Source organism: Pituophis catenifer, unplaced genomic scaffold, assembly GCF_029215685.1.
Source record: "Pituophis catenifer annectens isolate HBS135680 unplaced genomic scaffold, rPitCat1.0.hap2 SCAF_3, whole genome shotgun sequence".
Lineage (NCBI taxonomy): Eukaryota > Metazoa > Chordata > Lepidosauria > Squamata > Colubridae > Pituophis > Pituophis catenifer.
In genome coordinates this window covers 68,370,593-68,395,208 of record NW_027256883.1, presented here as the reverse complement: position 1 = coordinate 68,395,208, position 24,616 = coordinate 68,370,593, and the positions used below count along the sequence as shown (strand labels likewise).

The 24,616-nt window shown below is 39.1% G+C and overlaps 1 protein-coding gene across 1 annotated transcript in view; it reads left to right on the top strand.

Moving 5' to 3' along the window:
- Positions 1–1,557: 1,557 nt before the first annotated feature.
- The window catches only part of PHACTR1 (phosphatase and actin regulator 1), a 99,212-nt gene continuing 76,153 nt past the window's right edge, over positions 1,558–24,616 (top strand). The window contains exon 1 of the mRNA XM_070940994.1: positions 1,558–1,711. Coding sequence (XP_070797095.1) covers positions 1,573–1,711 — 139 coding nt within the window. The 5' untranslated portion in view covers positions 1,558–1,572. The remainder of the gene's footprint in view (positions 1,712–24,616) is intronic.

Below are 24,616 nucleotides of genomic sequence, written 5' to 3'. Positions count from 1 at the left end.
TGCATGTTTCATTGACTTTTTATTTACTGTTCTCATGTAATAATTTGATTTTGATAATATCATGATAATTGCAGATTATTCTGTGTGACTTTTATTTGGTTTTTATCATTAATATTTTACTATCGTTTCTAATTTTAATTGCAGGGGCTTGGCAGTAATTGGTACTGAGTATTTGTGATTTACATATTACATAAATAAATGTTCCCATCTACAAATACAATCTTTTTTTTTTGAGTATTTATTGAAAGATATTTAATCAAACATCAAGTAACCCACCTTTTTTTTTTCCAAATATCCACAGACCACTTTAAAATCTCACAGGGAGGGACTACTCAGGGTACCGTCAGTCAAATTATATCGACTGGAGACTCCCAGGGGGAGGGCCTTCTCTGTGAGGGCTCCAACCCTTTGGAATGAACTGCCCCCGGAGATACGGAATATCCCGGATCTCCGTGCTTTCCGCCGTGCCCTCAAGACCCTGATGTTCCAACAGGCGGGGCTAAACATATGAACATATGAATGATTTTTTAAATGTGATCTAATTCTGGGTTTTATTTAATTGACCAAACTAAGTAATAATTTTAATTAGCAATTTTATGATGTTTGTGTGTCTATATTTTTCTTGACTGTACACCGCCTTGAGTCCTACGGGAGAAAGGCGGTATAGAAATATAATAAATAAATAAATAAATAAATAAATAAATAAATAAATAAATAAATAAATAAATAAATAAATAAAATCATTGAAGGGATATATTCCAATTTGAACGTCAGTAAATCTTGCTAAAAAGATCCATAATGATGAAACAAACTTAGCTTCAGCCACCTCTATATCCATAATGTTCTTTGATTGCCTGAGACTTCTGAATAAAAAATACAAATATTAATCAATCATATGTGAGGCTTGACATCTTTTTAGGGAAGACAGATTGCCCAGGATGGTGGATTAAAGGAGATATAGTCTATGATGTATGTACAAAAGTCACTGTTGAACATTTAGCAGCAACATTTAATTAAGAATTTGAGCAATAACTTGCAGTAGCTGTGTAGAAAGTCTTCAACATCCCTGGTATCTAGGCCTCCTTCAATGAAATGGAGGAAGAGGGAAATTAAGAAATGTATCATTGTAAGGGCACACAAACTGCATCTTCAACTTCCTCTTAAAGAAGCTGGATTCCCAGACTCGCGCACTAACCAGCATAATTCTTGGACAATGCATGTTACAGGAGTAGCAGGCAATGACTTGAGTTCTAGCTCTAGGTTGTGTCATACAGATCTCTTCTAGTTCTCCCATGTATTTTAAAAGATAAACAGGAATCTCTTAAACTTCCTTCATAATCGAGAAGGGAAAGTTCTATCTGACTCTGGGGTCCTCTTTTCGGATTATTGGTGACCATTTGTTGCAAAGTGCTACAAATTAATGTGGTAGCATTTATTTGGTAGCACTTTCCAAATGGGGCTTCAACATGGAGAAATATTTCCCATCTGTTTTACTAAGATGGCTTTCTTCTCTTTTCTTCTTTTCCTTTCTTTTGTGACAACCCAGCTGAGGAAGTGGAGAGACTGGCTGCAATGCGTTCAGACTCATTGGTTCCAGGGACACACACCCCTCCTATAAGGAGGAGAAGTAAGTTTGCCAATCTAGGAAGACTTTTCAAGCCATGGAAATGGAGGAAGAAGAAGAGTGAAAAGTTCAAGCACACATCAGCAGGTAAGTTGAAAGCCTCTTTTCAGCACTGAATTGGATTAATATTTGTTTTTGTTTTGTCCCCAAAATGAAATAAATGGCTATTCTACAATTGTCTCAACAGCTATAAACTGTTTGAGTGGTTGGTACAGTAGTTCTATTGTAATTTACAGAATAGCAGTATCTTAGGTAGAAACAGAAAAAACAAGAAGACAAAACCAGAAGTCCCTTAACACTTTTCTCTCTACTGCACGGGTGTCAAATTCACCGCGTCACATTGCCGTCATGTGACATATCGCAATGTTTTTCCCTTCACGGGGCTGGGGTGGGCATGGCCTGTGTGTGATGCATCCGGCCCGTGGGCCACCAGTAGACTGAGTCTACTGCTTTGCCTCCAGGTTTAAACACCTTGTTAGTTCATGGTAGGGGTGGGCAATTGTGGCAACTTTACGATGTGTGGACTTCAACTCCCATAATTCCATGCTGGCTCAGGAATTCTGGGAGTTGAAGTCCACAAGTCGTAAAGTTGCCATAGTTGTCCACCTTTGGTCTATGAACCAAATGAACAAGGGCATTTCTTTTATGGAGTGGAAATGCATCACAACATGTGCCATTTTGTTACACAGAAAAAGGTGAGCACACTGTGGTGTTAGAATCCATCTTTCTCCATGGCATGTCTTTACTCACCAAGTCTCAATTTGTACAGATGCTTCGTTGGCATACATTTTCATCAATATCCTCTCCATTATCCATCTTTGTTGTTGCTTCCTGTAATATATAAGATATGTCTTGACCAGATTTTCGAAACTGCAGCACATCCAATATGTCTCTTAATAGTTGATACCATTCATTGCTTCCAGAAATCAACCCTTTCTAGGTTTCTCTTTAAATTGCTCAACATACTGTGCTAAAAGTGCTTTTCTATAAACTAGCCAAGGTGGTAAGTGGGTGTTCATTTGCATGAGAGATAGGAAGCTCATTCAGGAAGCCAAAGAGAATATCAAGGTAATTAATGTATGAGATCCAATTAAAATGTCTTAAATTTAGAGTAAGAGCCCTGATGGATCTGACAAAATGTCTGTTTATTCAAACATCCTATTTCCCTTCATGGCCAACGAGAAGGCTTTGAGGAACTTTTCTTGCTCTTTCATCCCAGTAAGTGGTCTTCGCCACTCTGTTTCCTAAAACTAGGGTGCAACTGTCAAGTATAGGTAGTCCTCAACTTACGACCACAATTGAGCCCCACATTTATGTTGCTAAGTGAGGCATTTGTTAAGTGAGTTTTGCTCCATTTTACGACTGTTCTTGCCCCAGTTGTTAAGTGAACCATTGCAGTTCTTAAGTTAGGAGCATCGTTGTTAAGTGAATCTGGCTTCCCCGTTGACTTTGCTGGTCTGAAGGTCGTAAAAGGAGATCACATGATCCCAAGACACTGCAAAGGTCATCAGTACGAGTCAGTTGCCACTGGGCTGAATTTTGATCACATGACCATGGGGATGCTGCAATGGTCCTAAGTGTGAAAAATGGTCATAATTCACTTTTTTCAGTGATGTTGTAACTTTGAACGGTCAGTAAATGAACTGGTGTAAATCGAGGACTACCTGTATAGCAGAAAAGGAGCCTTGATGGCGCAGCGGACTAAAGTGCTGTTAAGTAGCACTTAGCTGCCACTGCCTGCAATTACTGCGAGTTCAAATCTCACCAGGCTCAAGGTTGACTCAGCCTTCCATCCTTCCAAGGTAGGTAAAATGAGGACCCGGATTGTGGGGGCAATAAGCTGACTTTGTATAAAAAAGAATACCGCTTGTGGGGGGCCAAAAGCCCTACTAAGCAGGCATATAGAAAAGTATGAAGGCTATTGCTTAACACATTGTAAGCCTTCCTGAGTCTCCGGAGAAGGGCGGCATATAAATCGAACCAATAAATAAATAAATAAACTTTTGGGTGGATGAAGAGGCAGGGGGAAAGAGGAAAGAGTTACTTGAGGTGGTGGGAAACTGTGGCTCTGAAGATAAAATCTTATCATTTTGTAACTGGAACTGTTCTATTGGGGCAAGTAGTTAAATGTAAATGTTCCTTATGACCCAGGGCCAAAGTTAGGGAGTATCAGTGATTTTGCTGAATGTGAATGGTGATGAACTTGCATAGGAAACCAAGTGGCACGCCAGTTGGTATGCCGTATTGTAGGCAAACTCTATCCACAGCCTGGAATTCAATCCTAACAGGGCTCAAGGTTGACTCAGCCTTCCATCCTTCCGAGCAAGGTCAGTAAAATGAGGATTGTTGGGAGGAATAATGCTGACATTGCAAATCACCCAGAGAGTACTGTAAAGCACTATGGGGCGATATATAAATCTAAGTGCTGTTGTTATTGTTATTAGTTGCTGTTGAAAAAAAAAGTCGAGGCGGATAGTCCTCGACTCACAACAATTCATTTAGTGACCGTTCGAAATTGGCACTGAAAATAGTGACACATGACCCTTTTTCACACTTATGACTGTTGCAGCCTCCCTTTGGTCATGTATCAAAATTCAAATGCTTGGCGAGTGGTTCATATGTATGACCTTTGCTGTGTCCCGGGGTCATGTGATCCCCTTTTACGACCTTCTGACAAACAAAGTCAATGGGGCAGCCAGATTCACCCAACAAGCGTGTTACTAATTTAACAACTGCAGTGATTCACTTAACAACGGTGGCAAGAAAGGTTGTAAAATGGGGCAAAATTCACTTGACCACTGTCTCGCTTAGCAAGAGAAATGTTGGGCTTAATTGTGGCTGTAAATCAAGGACTACCTGTAATATGGCATTTGCTTGTTTTATTTTTTTATGTGCTTGTTTGTATCCTGCCTTCGTTGTTTTTATAAATAATTCAAGGTAGAAAACATATTCAACAACATATTCAACAACATATTCTACCTCCTCCTATTTTCTCCATAACAACAAACCAGGATTGATCTGAAAGAGAGTAAATAGCCAAAAGTCACTCAGCTGGCTTTCATGGCTTAAGGCAGGACTTGAATGCAAGGCCTCGTGCTTTCTAGCCTGATGCTTTAACCACTAGACCAAACTGCATCTAGCTATCCTTTACATGTTCCATTACCATTTACCTTTGCCATACTGTAGATTTGTAGATTAAGTTTTCAGGGCAGAATCTATTATTATTTCTATTAAGTTTATATTTTGCTAGACTATGTATGGAGTAGAGAGTTGGTCTGTGACAGAAAACCACTTGAAGAGACTAGAAGCATTTGAAATGTGGATTTACAGGCGGCTGTTACGTATTAAGTTGGGTTGACAAAATTGGGAAATGAGCAGGTGATAAGTCACCTAGGAAAGCCAAATGAAATCATCAAAACCATACAAAAGCAGAAGTTAGAATATTTTGGATATGTGATGCGACACCCAGAAAAATACAGCATACTTCACTTAATCCTCCAAGGAAAGATTGAAAGCAAACGAGGTCCAGGCAGAAGAACATCATGGCTTCAAAATCTAAGGGACTGGTTTGGATAAAACTCAACAGTACTTTTTCATGCGGCTGTTGATAAAAATAGGATCGCCAATGTCCGATGACGGATATGGCACAAGAAGAAGAAGGCTATGTATTTTAATATCTGATCCAAACATATGAAAAACGCAAACTATACATTTGGGAGAACATTCTACAAGTAGCATACTGTACATTGGTTAGCTCAATATGGTTTTTGCATAGTCAGAAGACTATGGTATGCTGAACTCTGATGCCATGTTGTAAGCACCTTTTTCAAGCATCACTTCATCATCTTTAAGAATAAAGGCTCAATCATGGACTCCAATTTTCTAGTCTCACCGTGTGGTCCTGCCTTGAACATGGCAACAAGCTTTTGCGATGTACAGAAATGCATTGAAATAGTAACTAAGTGCTAAGTAACACAAGATAGTGGAAGCCTCAGCAGCTGCTAAGGATAACACACCACAGCTAGTCCTCGACTTACAACCTAATTGAGCCCAAAATTTCTATTGTTAAGTGAAGCAGTTGTTAAGTGAATTTTGCCCACTTTATGTCCTTTCTTGCCACAGTTGTTCGGTGAATCACTGCAGTTGTTGAGTTAGTAACACGGTTGTTAAGTGAATCTGGCTTCCCCATTGACTTTACTGATCAGAAGGTTGCAAAAGGGGATCCCATGACCCGGGACACTGCAATATGAACCAACTAGCTGGCTACCCGTGCTTCGCTACAAAACTATGTGATCTGGCTTGATAAATTGACACATACAGCTTGAAAATTAATGAATAGTTATGGTTGGCCTCTCCTCTCCCCTTCTCTCCCTCAGGCTTGCTCCACAGAAGCCTCCCCTTTCCTATCCCCTTCTCTCCCTCAGCCTTGCCCCACAGAAGCCTCTCCTATCCTACCCCCTTCTCTCCCTCAGGCTTGCTGCACAGAGGCCTCTCCTATCCTACCCCCTTCTCTCCCTCAGCCTTGACCCACAGAAGCTTCCCCTATCCTACCCCCTTCTCTCCCTTAGCCTTGCCCCACAGAAGCCTCTCCTATCCTATCCCCTTCTCTCCCTCAGCCTTGCCCCACAGAAGCCTCTCCTATCCTATCCCCTTTTCTCCCTCAGGCTTGCCCCACAGAAGCCTCCCATATCCCATCCTCTGGTTGCTGCTGTGAAAGTAAAACTGAAAGTGAAACTCCTCTCCTCTGCTTGTATTTTGCATTTAGAACAGATTTCTTTTCAGATGGGGAGAGGGAGTAGAACTCCTTAACATTAGAGTGTGCTAATCATAATATAGGAAATACTAATGGTCTGATGGTCATTTCAAAAAATCCTTTCTTAGTGAGCATCTAGAAGCCAAGAGGAACATATGTGGCAAATTTCAAGTTTGTAGGCTTTATGTTTCTGGAGGTTTCGTGATTACAGTGTGAGTGGTTTTCGCTTTTATATATAGAGATTGCCAAGTGTCTGAATTTTGATCACATGACTATGGGAATGCTGCAATGGTTATAACTGTGAAGAGCTGTCATAAACCCTTTTTTTAGTGCCATTGAAACTTTGAATGGTCACTAAATGAACTGTTGCAAGTCGAGGACTACCTGTACTTGGAACAAAGTAGTCCTGTATATGTAGCCATGACTGTATAGCATGTAGTCGTATTCTAGTGCCTGCTCAGAATCATTTTTAAGCAAACCTCCTTGTTTTTCTTTCAACCTTTTGCTAATGACAAAGCAATACTGTACCCTCAAATCAATTTCCATCTGAGAGGGAGAAAGAGAGCAATCTAGAGCTTATTCAGACATTTAATCACTTCAAGCACGGTATTGAACAATCCAAACCCTCAAGGGGAAGGCTTGTTTTTTTTTTTTAAATCCTTTAATTATGTAAGCACCTCAGTTCTACTTATGTCTTGAACTTTCTGCTATTCTACTTAGGGCAACAAAGCCTGCGTCCCTCGGGAATGTAGACATGAGAGCAGGTGGTGGACACTTTTGTAGAACACTGAAAACACTTGGCCTTGTTCTCGTCTGATGAAAATATACCTGCAATGTTATTTCCTGCAAGACATCCTAGGATTTTGATGAGTTGCTTTTTAATTACGAAGGTAGCATAATTTCTCCCCAGAGTCATTGAGAATATTGTTAACCTTTTGGTGATCACCAAAAGAGGAAAACATTGTCAGTGGCTTTTCTCTGTAAAATAGAGGTTTTAGGGATTGTCCAGTACCTTCCACTTCTTCATTCATATTCTCAAAGGGATTTCCTCCCCCCTCCTTTGGGAGAGGCATATGAAATAATAATTAGTGGAAGACACCTGCATAATCAAGTCTCTCACCTCAACTTCTTACCACTCATAGTACTTAAATTCAGTTTCAGCTGAGAATTCCTACGAATGTCTAGCCATGATAGGTACTTTTCAACTTGCAACCACAATTTCTGTTGCTAAGTGTTGGAAGAAATATCCATCTGGTTCAGTTCCAAGCAGGGAGAAAAACACTGGAAACATGGAGGCTGATTGGAAAGGTGGTTTATTGATGGACAGGATCACATGGGTTTGAGGTCCTGGGCAGCTGACCACATGGAGTGGAGAGTGAGAGTTATTTATACCCTCTCTTGGGCCTTGCCCTTGAGCTTCCTGTACCTGTGCAAGAAATGTATTCTATTGGCTGTAGTCAGACTCCCTTGGAACCATGTAGGGTCATATTTGTCTGAATCAAGTTTGGTTGAACCCTGGAGAGTGATGCAATGTCCCCAGGTGATTTTGCAATGCAGTGAGTCCTGCTGTTAGATAATCCTATTATGTCCTGGAGGGTCATGTCTTAATACCATCACCCTGGAGCTGAAGATCTTTTGTTTTGTAGATAGGCTGGCCCAGTCCTTCTCAATGGGCACCAAATATCTGCTGGGGGCAGGGAGCTGAAGCTCTGAGTTTCTGTCTCCCTTAAGATTTCTCTTTCTCTTTTAGGGGAAATATAATATTCTACCTCTTTAATATTTCCTAAAATATTTCATTCTTCTAGGAGGGGTAAGTGCTAACTTTCTACATAAGCAAGGCAGTTGTTAAGTGACTCATGTCCAATTTTTTGATTTTTTTTTGCCACAGTCGTTAAATGAATCACTGTGTCATGTGAATCATGTGGTCATTAAGTAAATTTGGCTTCCCCCATTGATTTTGCTTATCGGAAGCAGGCTGGGAAGGTTGCAAATGATGGTCACATGAATCCAGGATACGGAAACTATTTCCACGTGCCCGAATTTTGATCACATATTCATAGGGATGGGGCAATAGTTGTAGGTGCAAGTACCATTTGTAAGACACTTTTTTCAGTGCTGTTGTAACTTCGAATGGCCACTAAGCAAAGTTGAGGACTAGTTGCAGTATTTTATTCCTTTTTTTTTTTTTTGCTTTAATTTATATGCCGCCCTTCTCCAGAAACTCAGGGTGGCTTACAATGCGTTAAGCAATAGCCTTCATACTTTTGTATATTTATACAAAGTCAGTTTATTGCCCCCACAATCTGGGTCCTCATTTCACCTACCTTTGAAAGGATGGAAGGCTGAGTCAACCTTGAGCCTGGTGAGATTTGAACTTGCAGTAATTGCAAGCAGCAGATGTTAATAACAGTGCTTTAGTCCACTGTACTACAGGCTCTTTACCGAGCCTGTAGTGAATCTGTATTACAGATTCAAAGCTAAGTTTTATATAGAATGTGATCTAATGAGCTGATTGAGTTGAAGAACCACTCTGGTTGGGCTGATGCATAATGTTAAACATAAACCATAGCTTAAAATCCCAACCTCTGGGTTCATGCTAATTAGCATAATATAAGGTGACCAGATTTTAACATTGGTAAAGAGGGACATTGTGGGCGTGGCTTATTTTGTGGGCGTAGCTAGCTGGTCATGTGACTGGGTGGGCGTGGCTAGCTGGTCATGTGACCGGGTGGCCATGGCTATGTCTATAGGGTAAGGTGAACAGATTTTAACATTGGTAAGAAGGACACCATTGTGGGCGTGGCTCATTGTGTGGGCGTGGCTTGGAGGCCATGTGACTGGGTGGGCGTGGCTACCTGGTCATGTGACCGGGTGGCCATGGCTATGTGTATAGGGACTACTCAGAGGGCTGAAAAGTCATTTCTGACAGGTCCTCACACTTTTGACTGGTCCTCACACTTATGACCATCCTCACATTTATGCCCGTGCAGCATTCTTAACAACCATGTCACTCATTTCACAACTGCTTCTCTTCAACAAGGTGACAAGATAGGGCAAAAATGTAAAATGTGAGGACAGTCGTAAGTTCGAGGACTGGTCAAAAGTGTGAGGACCAGTCAAAAATAACTTTTTCAGCCCTCTGAGTAGTCCATATGCACAAAAGGACTAACCAGAGGGCTGAAAAAAGTCATTTCTGACAGGTCCTCGCACTTTTGACTGGTCCTCACACTTATGACCATCCTCACATTTATGCCCGTGCAGCATTCTTAACAACCATGTCACTCATTTCACAACTGCTTCTCTTCAACATGGTGACAAGATAGGGCAAAAATGTAAAATGTGAGGACAGTCGTAAGTTCGAGGACTGATCAAAAGTGTGAGGACCAGTCAAAAATAACTTTTTCAGCCCTCTGAGTAGTCCATATGCACAAAAGGACTAACCAGAGAGCTGAAAAAAGTCATTTCTGACAGGTCCTCGCACTTTTGACTGGTCCTCACACTTATGACCATCCTCACATTTATGCCCATGCAGCATTCTTAACAACCATGTCACTCATTTCACAACTGCTTCTCTTCACCATGATGACAAGATAGGGCAAAAATGTAAAATGTGAGGACAGTCATAAGTTCGAGGACTGGTCAAAAGTGTGAGGACCAGTCAAAAATAACTTTTTCAGCCCTCTGAGTAGTCCATATGCATTAAAGGATTACAGCAATAGAGAGGGATGAAGGAATGGAAATTAGAGTAGGAGTGAGGGTAAGAGAGGGAGGAAGAGAGGAGGAGAAGGAGAAAGAAAGAGGAAGTAGGGAGGAGAAAAAGAGGGTGGGGGGAAGAGAAAGTAAGAAGGAAAGAAAAGAGAGAGGTGGTAGGTTTGAGGAGAAAGATTGCTGTACAATAAAAAAGATGAAAGGGAAGAAAGCCAACCCCAAGCAAATATAAAGATATTAAGATAAAGAATGAATTGTTAAACTTTAAAGAATAAAAGAGAACAAATATGAATAAATAGCAATAATTAGAAACACACATACAAACATACAATGTATTTTCTTTGAACAGAATATTTGGCTGGTTCACAAATTTAAACAGCGTTTAGTCATTTCAATTAAATTTACAATTTCTATATTTCCTTTTTGCCATATTTATTCCTCATCTATTTTTTAAAAAAACCAATATTACCCTTCATCCTCATCTCTAATCTTAATCAAATTCAATTTTTCCCTTCTATTCTATATTATACCCCTTCCCATTGTCATCTATTTTTATATCCATCCTCACATTGTTTAATTATGTAATTATGTAATACAGTTGTTTAATACAAATTCAACATTTTAATATAAATCAATTAGTTATAAAACTATCTTTTTTGTATATTAATCAATATGAACATGAATATTCCAATTATTTCCATGCAATCCAATTTCTTACAAATCAATTAATTATATTTACCAATAATAATAAACCAAATAATTTCTCCCATATATTCCTCCGAACCACAACTTAACCATTTCTGCTTTCAACACAATATACAATTAATAGTATCTCAATTATTACAATTCCCTAGTTAAATACAGCTTTTTTTCCTTTGTGTTTTAAAATCTTGAACTCTCCTCCTAAATTTCCCATTGTTTGCAGTTTTTCACCTACCTTTTTTGGAGAGGAAAAATAAAAATAAAAATAAATCTCTCTCTGCCTCATTTTGTCACGCTGCACCAAAGACCCTGGTTTCGGTTTCGTTTCTGAAGCTTAGCTAGGGGGGAAAAAACTGCTTTACACTGATTGCCTGTAGGGCGGCCCTTTGAAGCCCTGGGCAAGAGTTTAAACAGTTTTTTTTTCTTCTAGCCATCAGCTGGGGCTCAAGAAAAATCGGGACTTTTTTGAAACGCCGCGGGACGCGGGACAAATTGCTCAAAAACGGGACTGTCCCGCCAAAAGCGGGACGTCTGGTCACCTTAGCATAATATGTATACTCAGCCCTACAATGTTGGGGTTCCTGACATGGGACTGTTGTGACCTAGGCCCAAGTAGTTATTACCAGACACAATCAGTCCTAAACAAACATATTTTATTAGAACAGCTGAGAATTACTTCATTCCCAGCTTAGTCCAAATTAAGTCCAAAACAAATTCTTCATAAACAGTCCTTCGGCCTTATCACCAACCTTTGTCTACTTTGGCACTCTGCCAAAGGCTTTTCTTGGCAAAAGTTCAGAAGCAAGAGACCCCAACAAGAAACAAATGTAGCAAGACCAGAAACAAATGTACCAATGTTGCTTTCCTACAAAGATCCCAAGAGGAATTGCTGCTCTTTTAAGCCTTCTGGGAGGGGCCAATCATCTCCTGGCCTTACTCCCGAGTCATCCTTTTTGCTTTAGCTGTTCTTGCCTTCAGGCAGCTCTTCACATGAGGGCACTAGGAACAGGCTCCTCCTGTTCCTCTGCCTCTCTGCTATCTGCCTCTGGAGACTCCGGAGTCCGCGCAGAGCTCCCAGGTGGCCCTGGCCCCATTTCTGCCTCCAACGGAGAGTCCTCGTCCGGGCCTTCCCCTGACTCCAGGACTGGCCCATTCTCCTCCCAAGTCTCCTCACTGTCCGACTCTGCTGCCAGTTCCGCAGGCTGCTGGCAGACCACAACAGGGACAGGAATGTTGTCAGAATGTTAGAATAAAGAAGGGGGATCCTAACTATGAATTCTACTTTCTGATTGATTGATGTTGATATATTTTTCCAAATGTAAATCTTCAGATCAGAAGGCATAATATACAAATGTTATTTGGTGAATCTCTACTATGACAAAAGTAGTTCTTACCTAATGCTAAATTGGCATTAGTTGTTGCAATTGTCTCTTTTTTTAAAATGAGACTTTGATAATATGGACATCCAATGAAAAGAGATCTTTATTAAGATTCTCTGCAGCTGAATCTTTTGCAACCTCTTAAAAATCTGCTGCATTGCAAATTTATAACCATTAAGAAGCAAACTATGACTTACTGGATTGAAAAGGCTTTTTAAGAATGTACTCACGCTCATGCTTTTGCTTTAAATGACACATTTGGGGTGGGGTGGGGGGGAGATCCTTCAATGTATCCAGACTTACAGGGAAAAAATGTTTAATGAGACCATTTGGATTTTATGCTAATTACACTTCCAGCTGCTATAAAGATTATGTACAACAGCTTCAAACTGCAATTTAGTAGTGCCATTCTAAAATGGTATTTTCCTCTACCAAAGAAGAAGAAAAACAGTGTGAAGTTCATCTGGAAGGAGGAACTTTATATAAACAGGATATAAAGCTCTAGCAAGCGAAATAAAAGTGATTCTCTTATGTTTTCTCTGCCATAACTGGTGGAATGTGTCACATCTCAAAGGATCTGTCATCAAAAGTAACAATAATGATGTTCCAGGAACTGCAGATACAATTTTTTAAAAAATGTTTCTCCTGAATAAGATAAATGTGTGTCAGTTGCAGCTGTCACACTGAAAAAATTTGCTGCCATCTAAACAAACTCAGTGCCAGATATCTACTAATGCAATCAGCCACATAACAACTAAGATTTATTTTATTTATTTTCAGAATTTGGAACTGAAATTTGAAATCCATGTCTAACACTATGATATATAACTCTACTCAGAAATAGCTTTTGCTGCTGATGACTGGCTGGGGAATTCTGGGAGTTGAAGTCCATGCGTCTTAGAATTGCTAAATTTGAGAAACATTGTTCTACACATTGGTGCACATGATTGACTGCTTTATTTATGCAGAGAAGAGAGTTAAAACTAAAACCCACCACGTTCTTGGACAAGTTTCACTTTTTGCAATAAAATCTTAAATGTCACACAATGTTTTTAACTTGTATCATGAGAATGCTCTGAAAATAACCTATTTTTCTACAATGTGTACCTGGGCCTTCCTGCCTGAAAGATTCTCTTATTTAATCAAGAAAATCCTCCAGATCCATTTTTCTACTGAAGGTGTTCAGCGTTTTAGGAAACATGATGAGTGTTTCCTTGACTATATGCTCAATCAAAAAATTCTCTTGATAAGTGTAATAGCACTGTGTTTTTTGTTGTCATAGATCACAGGCTACATGATTCAGATCCATACTTTAAAATATTTTAAATATTACCAATGAATTTGTCAGATGTAAATGCCTTATTCTCTAATGTGTAAATAATGTATATATGGAACATCAGGGGTTAACTTATTACTTGAGCTTTAATGTATTCATATTTTACCACTCCCATTCCTGGCTCCGCCCCTTGTATATAAAAGGAGCCATCCTCCCCATTTTCCTTGCTTCTATCTTGAATATTCAGCGAATATAGAATGCCTATTATGATTAAAGAGAATTATATTTAAACCTATAACTTCTATTATCTTTATTGAGTCTGATCCTGAAAATATTGCAACAAGCTGGTAGCAGAGGATGGTTAATTGACTCAATAAGTAATTAAAAATGTCCAAGAAAGATAGGCCCAACACCAGGGCCTACAGCAAAGAAATAGAAACTGATCAAGAGATGATCAACGAATCCACTAATGCGATTTCGAGAGAATCCGAAGAATACACCACTGAAGAAGAAGAACTGATGAGTGAAAATAACGACCAGGAAGAAATCGAGATAGAAAATAACGAACTCAGGTCAGAAATATTAAAAATACTAAAAAGCCAAAAGAATGATGAAAGCCTCATCGCGGACCTCCAGGAGATGCTGAGGAACAGCGGAGCAGCGAGAGAGAAAAACATCATTAAAGAAAAACCCAAAGATCAAAAAACTGTGAGTGAAATGACTACTGAGAAAATAGTTGTAAAAAAGAAAAGATGTGACCCCGCGCGAAATTTTGAACGGCAGCCATCTTGGTTTCAACGAACTTCAAAAGAGAGTGAAGCAGAGCCAATCAAAACGCTCAGTTCAAAATTTCTGGCGCGAAAAACGCTATCAGACGAAGAAAGTGAAAAAGAAGTCTCAAACTCTTCAGATGAACCAAAATCAGAAAGTGAAGACGATTTAACAAAGTCTCAAGTAGAGTCAGCAATGAAAACACTTTTTGCTGCTTTTGGGCCAAGATTGAAAATTTCTAAGACATCAACGAAGAAGCAAGCAATCAAACCGACAACTCAAGACCTGCACGCTCCCATCCTGACTTCGAAAACGACGACACCCGAGCCCAGAGAGCCATGCCGATTCCGTCCTACACCGCAGACAGAATCGAGTGCCAGCACACACAAGAGAAAGAGAAGAACCGCCGCCATCACCAAAGCCCCAAAAACCGAGCCAGAGACCGACTCATCTGAAGAGGAGCGGATCGAGAGAGCTGAAATGGAGAGAACCTTCCACAACGGCGCCAAAGAAGAAATGAGCAACGCGCATGTGCAAAACTACGTAGACGGCCCCGAAAGACTTGAACTGGCCAGAGAACCGCGCAGACTCGTTACAAGCATCCCAATGCCGTTCTGTAATTTCCTGCACTTGAGAGACCACGGACTGCCTCAGGTTGTAAGTAATGGACAAAATAATGTGGGGAACTTACCCAGTGACTTCCCAAAACTTAGAGTTGATGGCATTAATTTACAAGAGTGGTACCAACAGCTTCAGGTTATTTTTATGAAAGAAAATTTACTATTCTTTATAACTAGTCCTCCAAGAAGACCTTGGACTTTAAAAATAGACTGTTTACATCATAGAGCATTTTTCATAATAATTTCTAGCGTGTCTCCTGCAATGTATCATAGCATCAAACCAAACCTAACTGTATCAGAAATAATTCAATGCATGTTTAATCTATTTCACAGCGATAGCGTAGCCACAACCACAAGAATGTCTAAGGATTTCTTTTCTTCTAGAGTGAAACCAGGGGTTTCTATAAGTGAACATTTGATAAATCTAAACAAAATAAGAGCTGAGCTGCAATTGAGGGGGGAAGTGATTTCAGATCAAACTATGAAAAGTGTTATTATCAATTCACTTGATCCATCATGGGATAGCTTTATGTCACACTTAGATACCATTAATTTGGGATATTTATCAATAGAAAGTCTATCTAACAAATTGATAGCAGAAGACAATTCAAGAAAAAATCGTTCCAGTAACCAAACAGAACACAAATCTTTTAGGAAAGTAGTCTTTCAAGATAAATATAATGAAGCCTTTAGATGCCACAATTGTGGATCCAGGGAACACAGTAGAAGAAACTGTCCCAAAGTCCCAAGGGAGAGACATAGGCCAGAATATAGGAGCAAATACAATTACAGACAATCTTCCACAGATAGACACAAATATAGAAGTCCACCAAACTACAGAGAAAGTAGAGGGGGTAGAGAAAATTCAAAAGAGAGAAAATCTGGGTCACTAAATGGGCTAAATAAACAAGACAGCACCAAAACACAACAAGATGAGAACAATAATTGGCTTATTGATTCTGGTGCAACAAATCACACCACTAATAACAAAAGTATATTATCTTCATTTACAGAAGATAAGTTTGTGATAAAGGTAGCTAATCAAGAAAAGGTTCAAGTATTAGGCAGAGGAAATGTGACCTTGCCTGGTTTAGGGAAAATAGAGGGGGTATTATTAATCCCAGAAATACCTCACAACATACTAAGTGCTATAAAACTAAGCAGAGAATCTGACATCAATATAGTTTTCTCAAAGGGGAAAGCAACTATAGAAAAGAACAAAACAAATGTAGGCACTGTGATGATAAAAGGGGGTCTACCCTATCTGATAACCAAAGAAAGATGGTTACATAACATTGATTCAAATATGGAAGATTGTATTGAAGCAGATGATGAAAATGTCAGTAACAGTGACAATGATGAATGTAAAATAACTCATGATAACAAAAATACACACAATGAGAAGAAACCAAAAATAGGTAAACCAATTCATGATGAGTGTGCTCATATCTTACATAGGAAGTTAGGACATGCAAGCTTTCCTGTAGTACAAAAAATGACTGAACACGCAGAAGGTGTAAAAATAAAAAATTGTGAAAATTATTTAGAATGCTCAGTATGTAAATCCACCAAACTAAAAACCAGTCCTAGACCAAAAAAATCTAACAGATCAACTAACAATATTTTTGATTTGGTACATATGGACTTAGTTGGTCCATTAACTCCATCAATTACCTATAGAAAACGTTACTTCCTAACAATAGTGGATGATTACAGTCGCTATGGTTTTGTTTACACATTAAAGCACAAGGATGAAACCTTTCAGAAATTTAAGGAATTCTACAAACGCATAGAAACACAACATAATATCAGAATAAAACAAATTATGACAGATAGGGGATGTGAATTCATGTCTAAAGAATTCTCCCAATGGTTAAAGGATAGAGGGATGCTACATTTCACGTCCAATCCATTTTCTGCCTTTCAAAATGGGATTGCAGAGAGAAAGAACTCCACACTACAAACCATGATTAGATGCACATTAGAGGATGCTGGTTTAGGCAAACAATTTTGGTCAGAAGCCTTACATTATTCAAATTACACTCAAAATAGAACATGGTCCAGTATTGTGAATAAGACACCATATGAGGTGATGTACAATAGAAAACCTAAATTAGCACACATGCACATATTTGGAGTTACTGCAGACGTGCACATACCTAAACAATTGAGGAGAAAGGGAGAAAACGTATCCAGGAGATTAAGATTCATGGGATACGAAACTGGAACCAAAGGGTACAGATTCATCGATAATAATAACAAATTTATAGTATCCAGAACAGCTGTGTTTCATGAGCAGGCCAATTGGTCTAAGTTGCACCTTAATGAAATTTTTCCTAATAAAAGCAAAGATAATATATCTTGCGAGGAAGGAACAACAGAAAATCAAAATATTAACAAAAGTAAGAACAAAACCAAAACTTGGACAAATAGTCAGCATAAAATAAAGACAGACACATTAACAAAAAAGGAAGCCAGATATTTGCATGACAACCATAGCAAACCTGAAAGAAATATTAGAAATAATAGAAACCAAATACCAAATAAATACAAAGATTATATTATGCATATGGATGGAGAACAAATAACACCTAATACATATGAGGAAGTATTGAAACTTCCCCGTGAAGAAAGAGAAAAATGGGAACTAGCTATGGAAAAAGAAATGAAAAGTTTACAAGGATTAAATGTATTCACACCTGCGATCGCACCTAAGGATAAAACAATTATAGGTACCAGGTGGATTTATAAAATTAAGAATTTAGAAGGAGGTAATACCTTATACAAGGCCAGACTAGTTGCACAAGGTTATGCACAAAAATATCCAGAAGACTATACTGACACATATTCACCCACAGTGAGAACAGAGAGTGTCAAAACAGCTCTTGTAGTAGCATCTGCACTCAATCTAGACGTGTTTCAATATGACATACAGACTGCATACTTACATGCAAAATTAGATAAGGAAATATATGTAAGAGCACCACACAGTCAATACACTAATAAGAACGAAATTTGGTTACTAAATAAGAGTCTGTACGGATTGAAGCAATCTGGCAAAAGATGGTACGATTGTTTGGTAAAAGTACTAAAGACCATGGATTTCAACGCCACCACTGCTGATAACTGTTTCTTTGTAAAAAAGAGTAATGATCATATTGAATTTGTATTAATTTATGTGGATGATATTTTATATATTGGAAAGCATAAAGAGAGCAGGGAAATCTTTGTAAATAAGTTAAACGAACACTTCTCATTGAAATCACTAGGTAGAGTGAATAAATACCTTGGTGTACAAATTAACAAAACAAAAAGGGGATTCAAACTTACCCAAAAAGATAAAATCATTGAACTCCTAAACAAATGTAACTTAAATAATGCCAAAACATGTGACACACCTATGCAAACTGATTTTCTTAGAAACAATGATGAATCTTCCCCTGAGTTTAAAGACAACACATTTTACAGATCAGTTATAGGTTCACTCCTTTATATATCTAATTGGACTAGGCCAGATATTGCATTACCTCTCAATTTATTGTCAAGATATGTTAGCAAACCAACCTTGTATCATTGGGAAGCTGTCAAAAGAATTTTAAGATATCTGAAAAGTACATTAGATTTTTGTTTAATATTGGAACCCAATAATGACAAAGAACCAAAAATTACTTGTTATGCTGATGCAGATTGGGCTGGTGATACATCATGCAGAAAGAGTACCTCTGGTTATGTTTTTCTATTGAACGATTGTCCAGTTTACTGGTATACTGGTAAACAAGAACTGGTAGCCACCTCTACCACAGAAGCAGAATATGTTTGCTTGTCTAAAGCTGCAAATAACCTTGTATGGTTCAATGATTTGATCACAGATGTTTGGAAGAAACCTACTTTACCATTTATTATGCATGAAGATAATAAAGCGGCCATTGAAATTTCTAGATCCGATGCAATTGGACAAAGGTCCAGGCATATTGATATAAAATTTAAGCACGTGAGACAACTATCTCAAGACGGATTCATCAAAGCAATACATTGTGATACTTCTGAACAATTAGCTGACATATTAACAAAACCCTTACCTTCTAAACAACACAAATATTTAACTTCTAAATTATATGTATTATATTGTCCTGAATCTGAATGTAACTGGTGTTGTATAACGAACCGGCATTTAGAGGGGGATTTGTCAGATGTAAATGCCTTATTCTCTAATGTGTAAATAATGTATATATGGAACATCAGGGGTTAACTTATTACTTGAGCTTTAATGTATTCATATTTTACCACTCCCATTCCTGGCTCCGCCCCTTGTATATAAAAGGAGCCATCCTCCCCATTTTCCTTGCTTCTATCTTGAATATTCAGCGAATATAGAATGCCTATTATGATTAAAGAGAATTATATTTAAACCTATAACTTCTATTATCTTTATTGAGTCTGATCCTGAAAATATTGCAACAGAATTCTCCCTCTGTCCTCAACATAACGTTGAAACTCAGCCATATAATTTAGAGGAAAGTGGCACTCATAAATCTCCCATGATCGCATCACAGTCTCCTGAGCAGAATCTTGGTGAAATCTGTTGGGGTGCTGATTGAGAAAGAGATATCCTGAGTCAGAGTGGGTTGCCAACCCTTCATTAAATGCATTTGTTCACATTCAGTACTTGATGGAAGTAGCCGTTACTCAACGGTAGAACATTTGCAAGATTTTTTTGCTCTCTAAAATTCTCCACTAATCTTGGATTGCAAAACTCGTGATGCTGTGTTCATCATAGCAGGGGTGGGTTCTACTTACCTTTACTACCAGTTTGCAATGGGGCTGCGTGCAAGCGCAGAAGCTTCTACGCATGCACAGAAGCATTTTAATGACGTCAGGGTCAGTGGGCGGGGCCTCCCGCTGGTTTTACTACCGGTTCTATAGAATCGGTGCGAACTGGGGGCAACCCACCACTGCATCATAGTCATCTCAGTAGGAAATGGTGGAACTATATTCCAAGATGCGCGTAGGGCATCTGGGGAGATATCCATAGACACTAAGCAAAATGTGACTTCAGACAAAAGACTGTTCAAAAGAAACTTCCGTAAATAATCCTTTCAGAACTCTGCCATAAAAAGGTTAGACCCTTCCTTTGCAGCACAGTATGGCAGCAGGTGGTAGGAAATGAGAAACAAAAGGAACTTTGAGCTTTGAGACATTCTTCCCACAGGAATATAACCTAACATGGTGCTCTGTATTTTTCAGAGCTCCATGTTATTCGAGAAGTTAGTATAATTTTTGGCCAGCTGTTTTCTTTCAGCCAAACCTACCTCACAAAACCAAGCAAAAAGCAAACAATACCCCAAGCACGCTAACAATAAACAGCCCAACCAAAGAACCTTCAAGACCATTCCCGCCTACTTTGACAGGGCAAACTACCAGAATATAAAATGAGAGCAATTCCCTCTCCCACGAAAGCTGATGGTGTTATTTAGTTTGGTAATGAAACATCTGCAAGAAAACCACCAAGCTCGGAGAGCACCAAGGACCCTCACAAACTTGTATTATGGAGATAAAATGAGGGAAAGTCTTTTAAGTATCCCACCTTGCTTTTTCAAGAGAAGAAGCAGTATATAATTGTAAATAGCTAAAACTAAATACCTGTTATGGAGCGCCTTTTCAAGTTATCTATTATTTTTGCATGTCCTTTGAGTACTTATCTGATGATTTAAGGATGCAGCCTGAATGGGGTGATATGGTTATGCAGGCAAGTATACTTTTCAAATTAGTTTGCATCAACCTTCGCCAGTTTGGTGGGCTCCAAATATCTTAGATATCATGAACCCGATAACATGGCTTCATGGAGTCATGATTTACCATATATTGATCATCATGTCCTCTTCTTTTCAATTATACACAATTTCCTCTTGTATAAAAGGGTAAGTTAGAATCCATTTAGCTTAATTTTTCCATATTTACTTGTCTTTCATTAATCTTGCCAATATTAACATTAAGGTCCCTACCAGCTGATTAAAAGGTTGCCCTATTACAAGAAATTGTAGGCAGAATTTAGAAAAACTCATGATTGCTTATGAATCATTGTATGAACATTTGCAGGTACTTGGGAAAAAATGGGGATGAAATCCACTGAAAAAAGACACGGCAATACTTATTACTACTTAATGAAAATATACCATAATGTGACTAGGCTCTGCTTATACTGATTTCCATGGTTTTCTTTAACAATTTCTTAAGCAGTGTTTTTTTTTTCCCAAAAACATTTTTTTACCACGCATTGCAGCATGAGAGTTATTCTCTAGTTGAAAGAATTGTTATTTGTGGAGTCTGGGGGAAATTAATCCTGTGCCTGTTGGTTTCCTACAAAATACATTGAGTCAAGAATCTCACCACAGATTTTATTTGTCTGAATAAAATCAAATATTGTTGCAAATAAGGCCTTAGATTATGCATATATTCTATGTGGTTTTCATCTGATATAACTGCCAGAACCAGATAAATGTTTGTTGCTCAATATATGTGAATATATGAGATGTTGCTTACATAAATATTCTTAATGTATACATTATTTACAACATGGGATTCATAGCAATATAATCTCTTACTAAAGATCCTCTGCCTAAATTGAATGTCATTAGAACCAGAATCAGAATAGAAGGAAGGGACCTAGGAGGTCTTCTAGTCCAGCTCCCTGCTCAAGCAGGAGATCCTATGCCTGGAATGATGAACCTATGGCACGTGTGCCAGAGGTGACATGCAGTGACCTCTCTGTTGACACGCGAGCTGTCACCCCAGCTCAATTCCGCGCATGCTCAAGCACCTCCTGCCGGCCAGCTGGTCTTTGGGTCTCTGCTGTGCATGTGCAGAGGGTGGAGGTGGGGCGCATGCAGGGGTGCATGTGCAGAGGGCATATGGGGGCCACGTATGCATGCGCGGGGGGGTGGGATGCATGCCCGAGGCCACGCACATATTGCATTTTGGGGTTTCAGGCGCACAGCGCGCACTTTGGGCACTCAGTCCAGAAAAGGTTAGCCATCACTGTCCTATACCATTTCAGACAAGTGAATGTCCAGCCTCTTCTTAAAAATCTCCAGTGATCAAGTACCCACAACTTCTGAAAGCAAGCTGTTCCACTGGTTAATTGTCGTCACTGTTAGGAAGTTTCTTCTTAATTCCAGGTTGCTTCTCTCCTTGATTAGTTTCCATCCATTGTTTCTTTTCCTAGCCTCTGATGCTTTGGAAAACAAATTAACCCCCTCCTCTTTGTGGCAGCCTCTCAAATATTGGAATACTGCTACCACCTACTCCTTCTTTTCTTTAGACTGGCCAAACCCAAATCCTGCAACCGTTCTTCATATGTTTTAGTCTCCAGGCCTTTAATTCTCTTAGTTGCTCTTCTTTGCACTTTTTTCAAAGTCTCACTATCTTTTTTGTAATGTGGTGACCAAAATTGGATGCAGCATTCCAGGTAAGGCCTTACTAAGGCTTTATAAAGCAGTACTAATACGTCATGTGATTTTGATTCTATGCCTCTGTTTATACAACCAAGGATTGTATTAGCTTTTTTGATTGTTGCCGCACACTGCTGACTCATGTTTAAGTGATTGTCTGCTAGGACTCCAAAGTCCCTCTCACAGTTACTGTTTTTGTATCAGGTTTCGCCTAATCTGTACTTGTACCTTTGGTTTTTCCTGTCCAGGTGTAAAACCTTGTTTTTCTCTACATTAAATTCTATTTTGTTGGATAGGGCCAGTGGTGGGTTTCAAAATTTTTTACTACCGGTTCTGTGGGTGTGGCTTGGTGGGCATGGCATGGCTTGGTGGGCGTGGCAGGGGAAGGATACTGTAAAATCTCCATTCCCACCCCACTCCAGGGGAAGTATACTGCAAAATCCCATTTCCTCCCGATCAGCTGGGATTTGGGAGGCAGAGAATAGATGAGTGTGGGGACAGTCAGAATCTTTACTACCGGTTCTCCGAACTAAATTTCCACTACAGGTTCTCCAGAACTGGTCAGAACCTGGATAGGGCCCATTGCTGAAGTCTGTCAAGATCTTTTTGGATCCTGAGATTGTCTTCTGACAATATCAGGATCTGAGGTGTTGGCTACTCCTGCCAGCTTAGTGTCATCTGCAAATTTGATGACACTAATTTGATTACAGTATGCATTGCTGAAGGCTCTGCTATGTTCATTTCTGTCATAGAAAATCTAGCACCAGTTTAAAAGCCAAGGAGATGTTTACTTTTTGGCTTAGAAATATGCTTCCTAAACATAATGCCCAATCTTAATATTGTCTCATGAAACTTAACAGTGGCACAACTTGAGAAATGGGAATCTACTATTCATGTGCAGTCATTTATATGTATTAGAATATATATAAAAGAAACTGAGTGTGTGCACAGATGTATTTTTAAAAAACACCAATAGATTTAGAGGTTTAGGAATCCTTAAAAAGATATACAAGAACCAATTTGGTGTGGTGGTAAAGACTTCAGGCTTTGACATGAGTCAATGGTGGGATTTATTTTTTTTTACTACCGGTTCTGTGGGCATAGCTTGGTGGGCGTGGCATGGCAAGACTTGGTGGGCGTGGCAGGGGAAGGATACTGTAAAATCTCCATTCCCACCTCACTCCAGGGGAAGGATACTGTAAAATCTCCATTCCCACCCCACTCTAGGGGAAGATTACTATAAAATCCCCATTTCCTCCCAATCAGCTGGGACTTGGGAGGCAAAGAATAGATGTGGGCGGGGCCAGTCTGAGGTAGTATTTACCAGTTCTCTGAACTACTCAACATTTCTGCTACCGGTTTTCCAGAACTGGTCAGAACCTACTGAATACCATCTCTGCGATTGGTTCTAGCCCCACCTTAATAGTAAGCCAGTTAGGTGACCTTGGTTCAGTCATTTTCACTCACCCATAGGAAGAAGGCAATGGCACACCACTTCTGAAAAACCTTGCCAAGAAAACTCCAGGAACTTGTCCAAACAATCTCTGAGAATCAGACACAATTGGATGGAAGGAAGAAAAAGCTAGTAAGAGGAAGAAGCTGTTTTTTCCAGAAAAAAATCAGAATCACTTGATATGAGATTACTTTAGATCTGGTATTCCCATTCAGACTGGTAGTTGTGGGATTTGGAAGCCCTTACATTAGTAGGGCAACAGAGACGAGAAAGCTTCTCTTAAATTCTGAGTCTCGCGGTCTCAAAATTACTGCCACAGATATGAAAAATAGAGAACCACTCCATGTATTAATGTGTTTTTCTTCTAATTCTCATCTGGGAATGGTGGAAGAATTCCAACTCCATTATAGTTTAAACCTATAAACGTTCAATAACTTTTTCATTATAACTCTACAACAGGTTGAACTCTGCCCTAAATATTAACATTACAATAATAGGAAGTGATTGCTAATAAACAGTGGGAGGAATATCAAATTACATTGTGAAGTAAGATCAACATAACAATATCTATGCACTGAAAACATGAAAATCAGTGATTGGGTCATACTCGGTGCTAATTGAACTTCTAATCATTTTTTTTTGCTTAGATTTTAACAAAGGAACATCAGTTGTTACTTTAGCTGGTGAAAAGAAGAAACACTGGAGCACATCACTGTGGTGCAGCGCAGTTGATAATGTACAGATTGCATTATTTTGTACCACAGTTGCTGCCCCTTTGCTAAATTCTTCAGTGAAATGATTAGGAAACCCAATTGGTCAGCAGTATTTAAGACCCCATATAGTCTTTGTTGCTAATAATAGGCAAGCACTAAGCAAACTGGA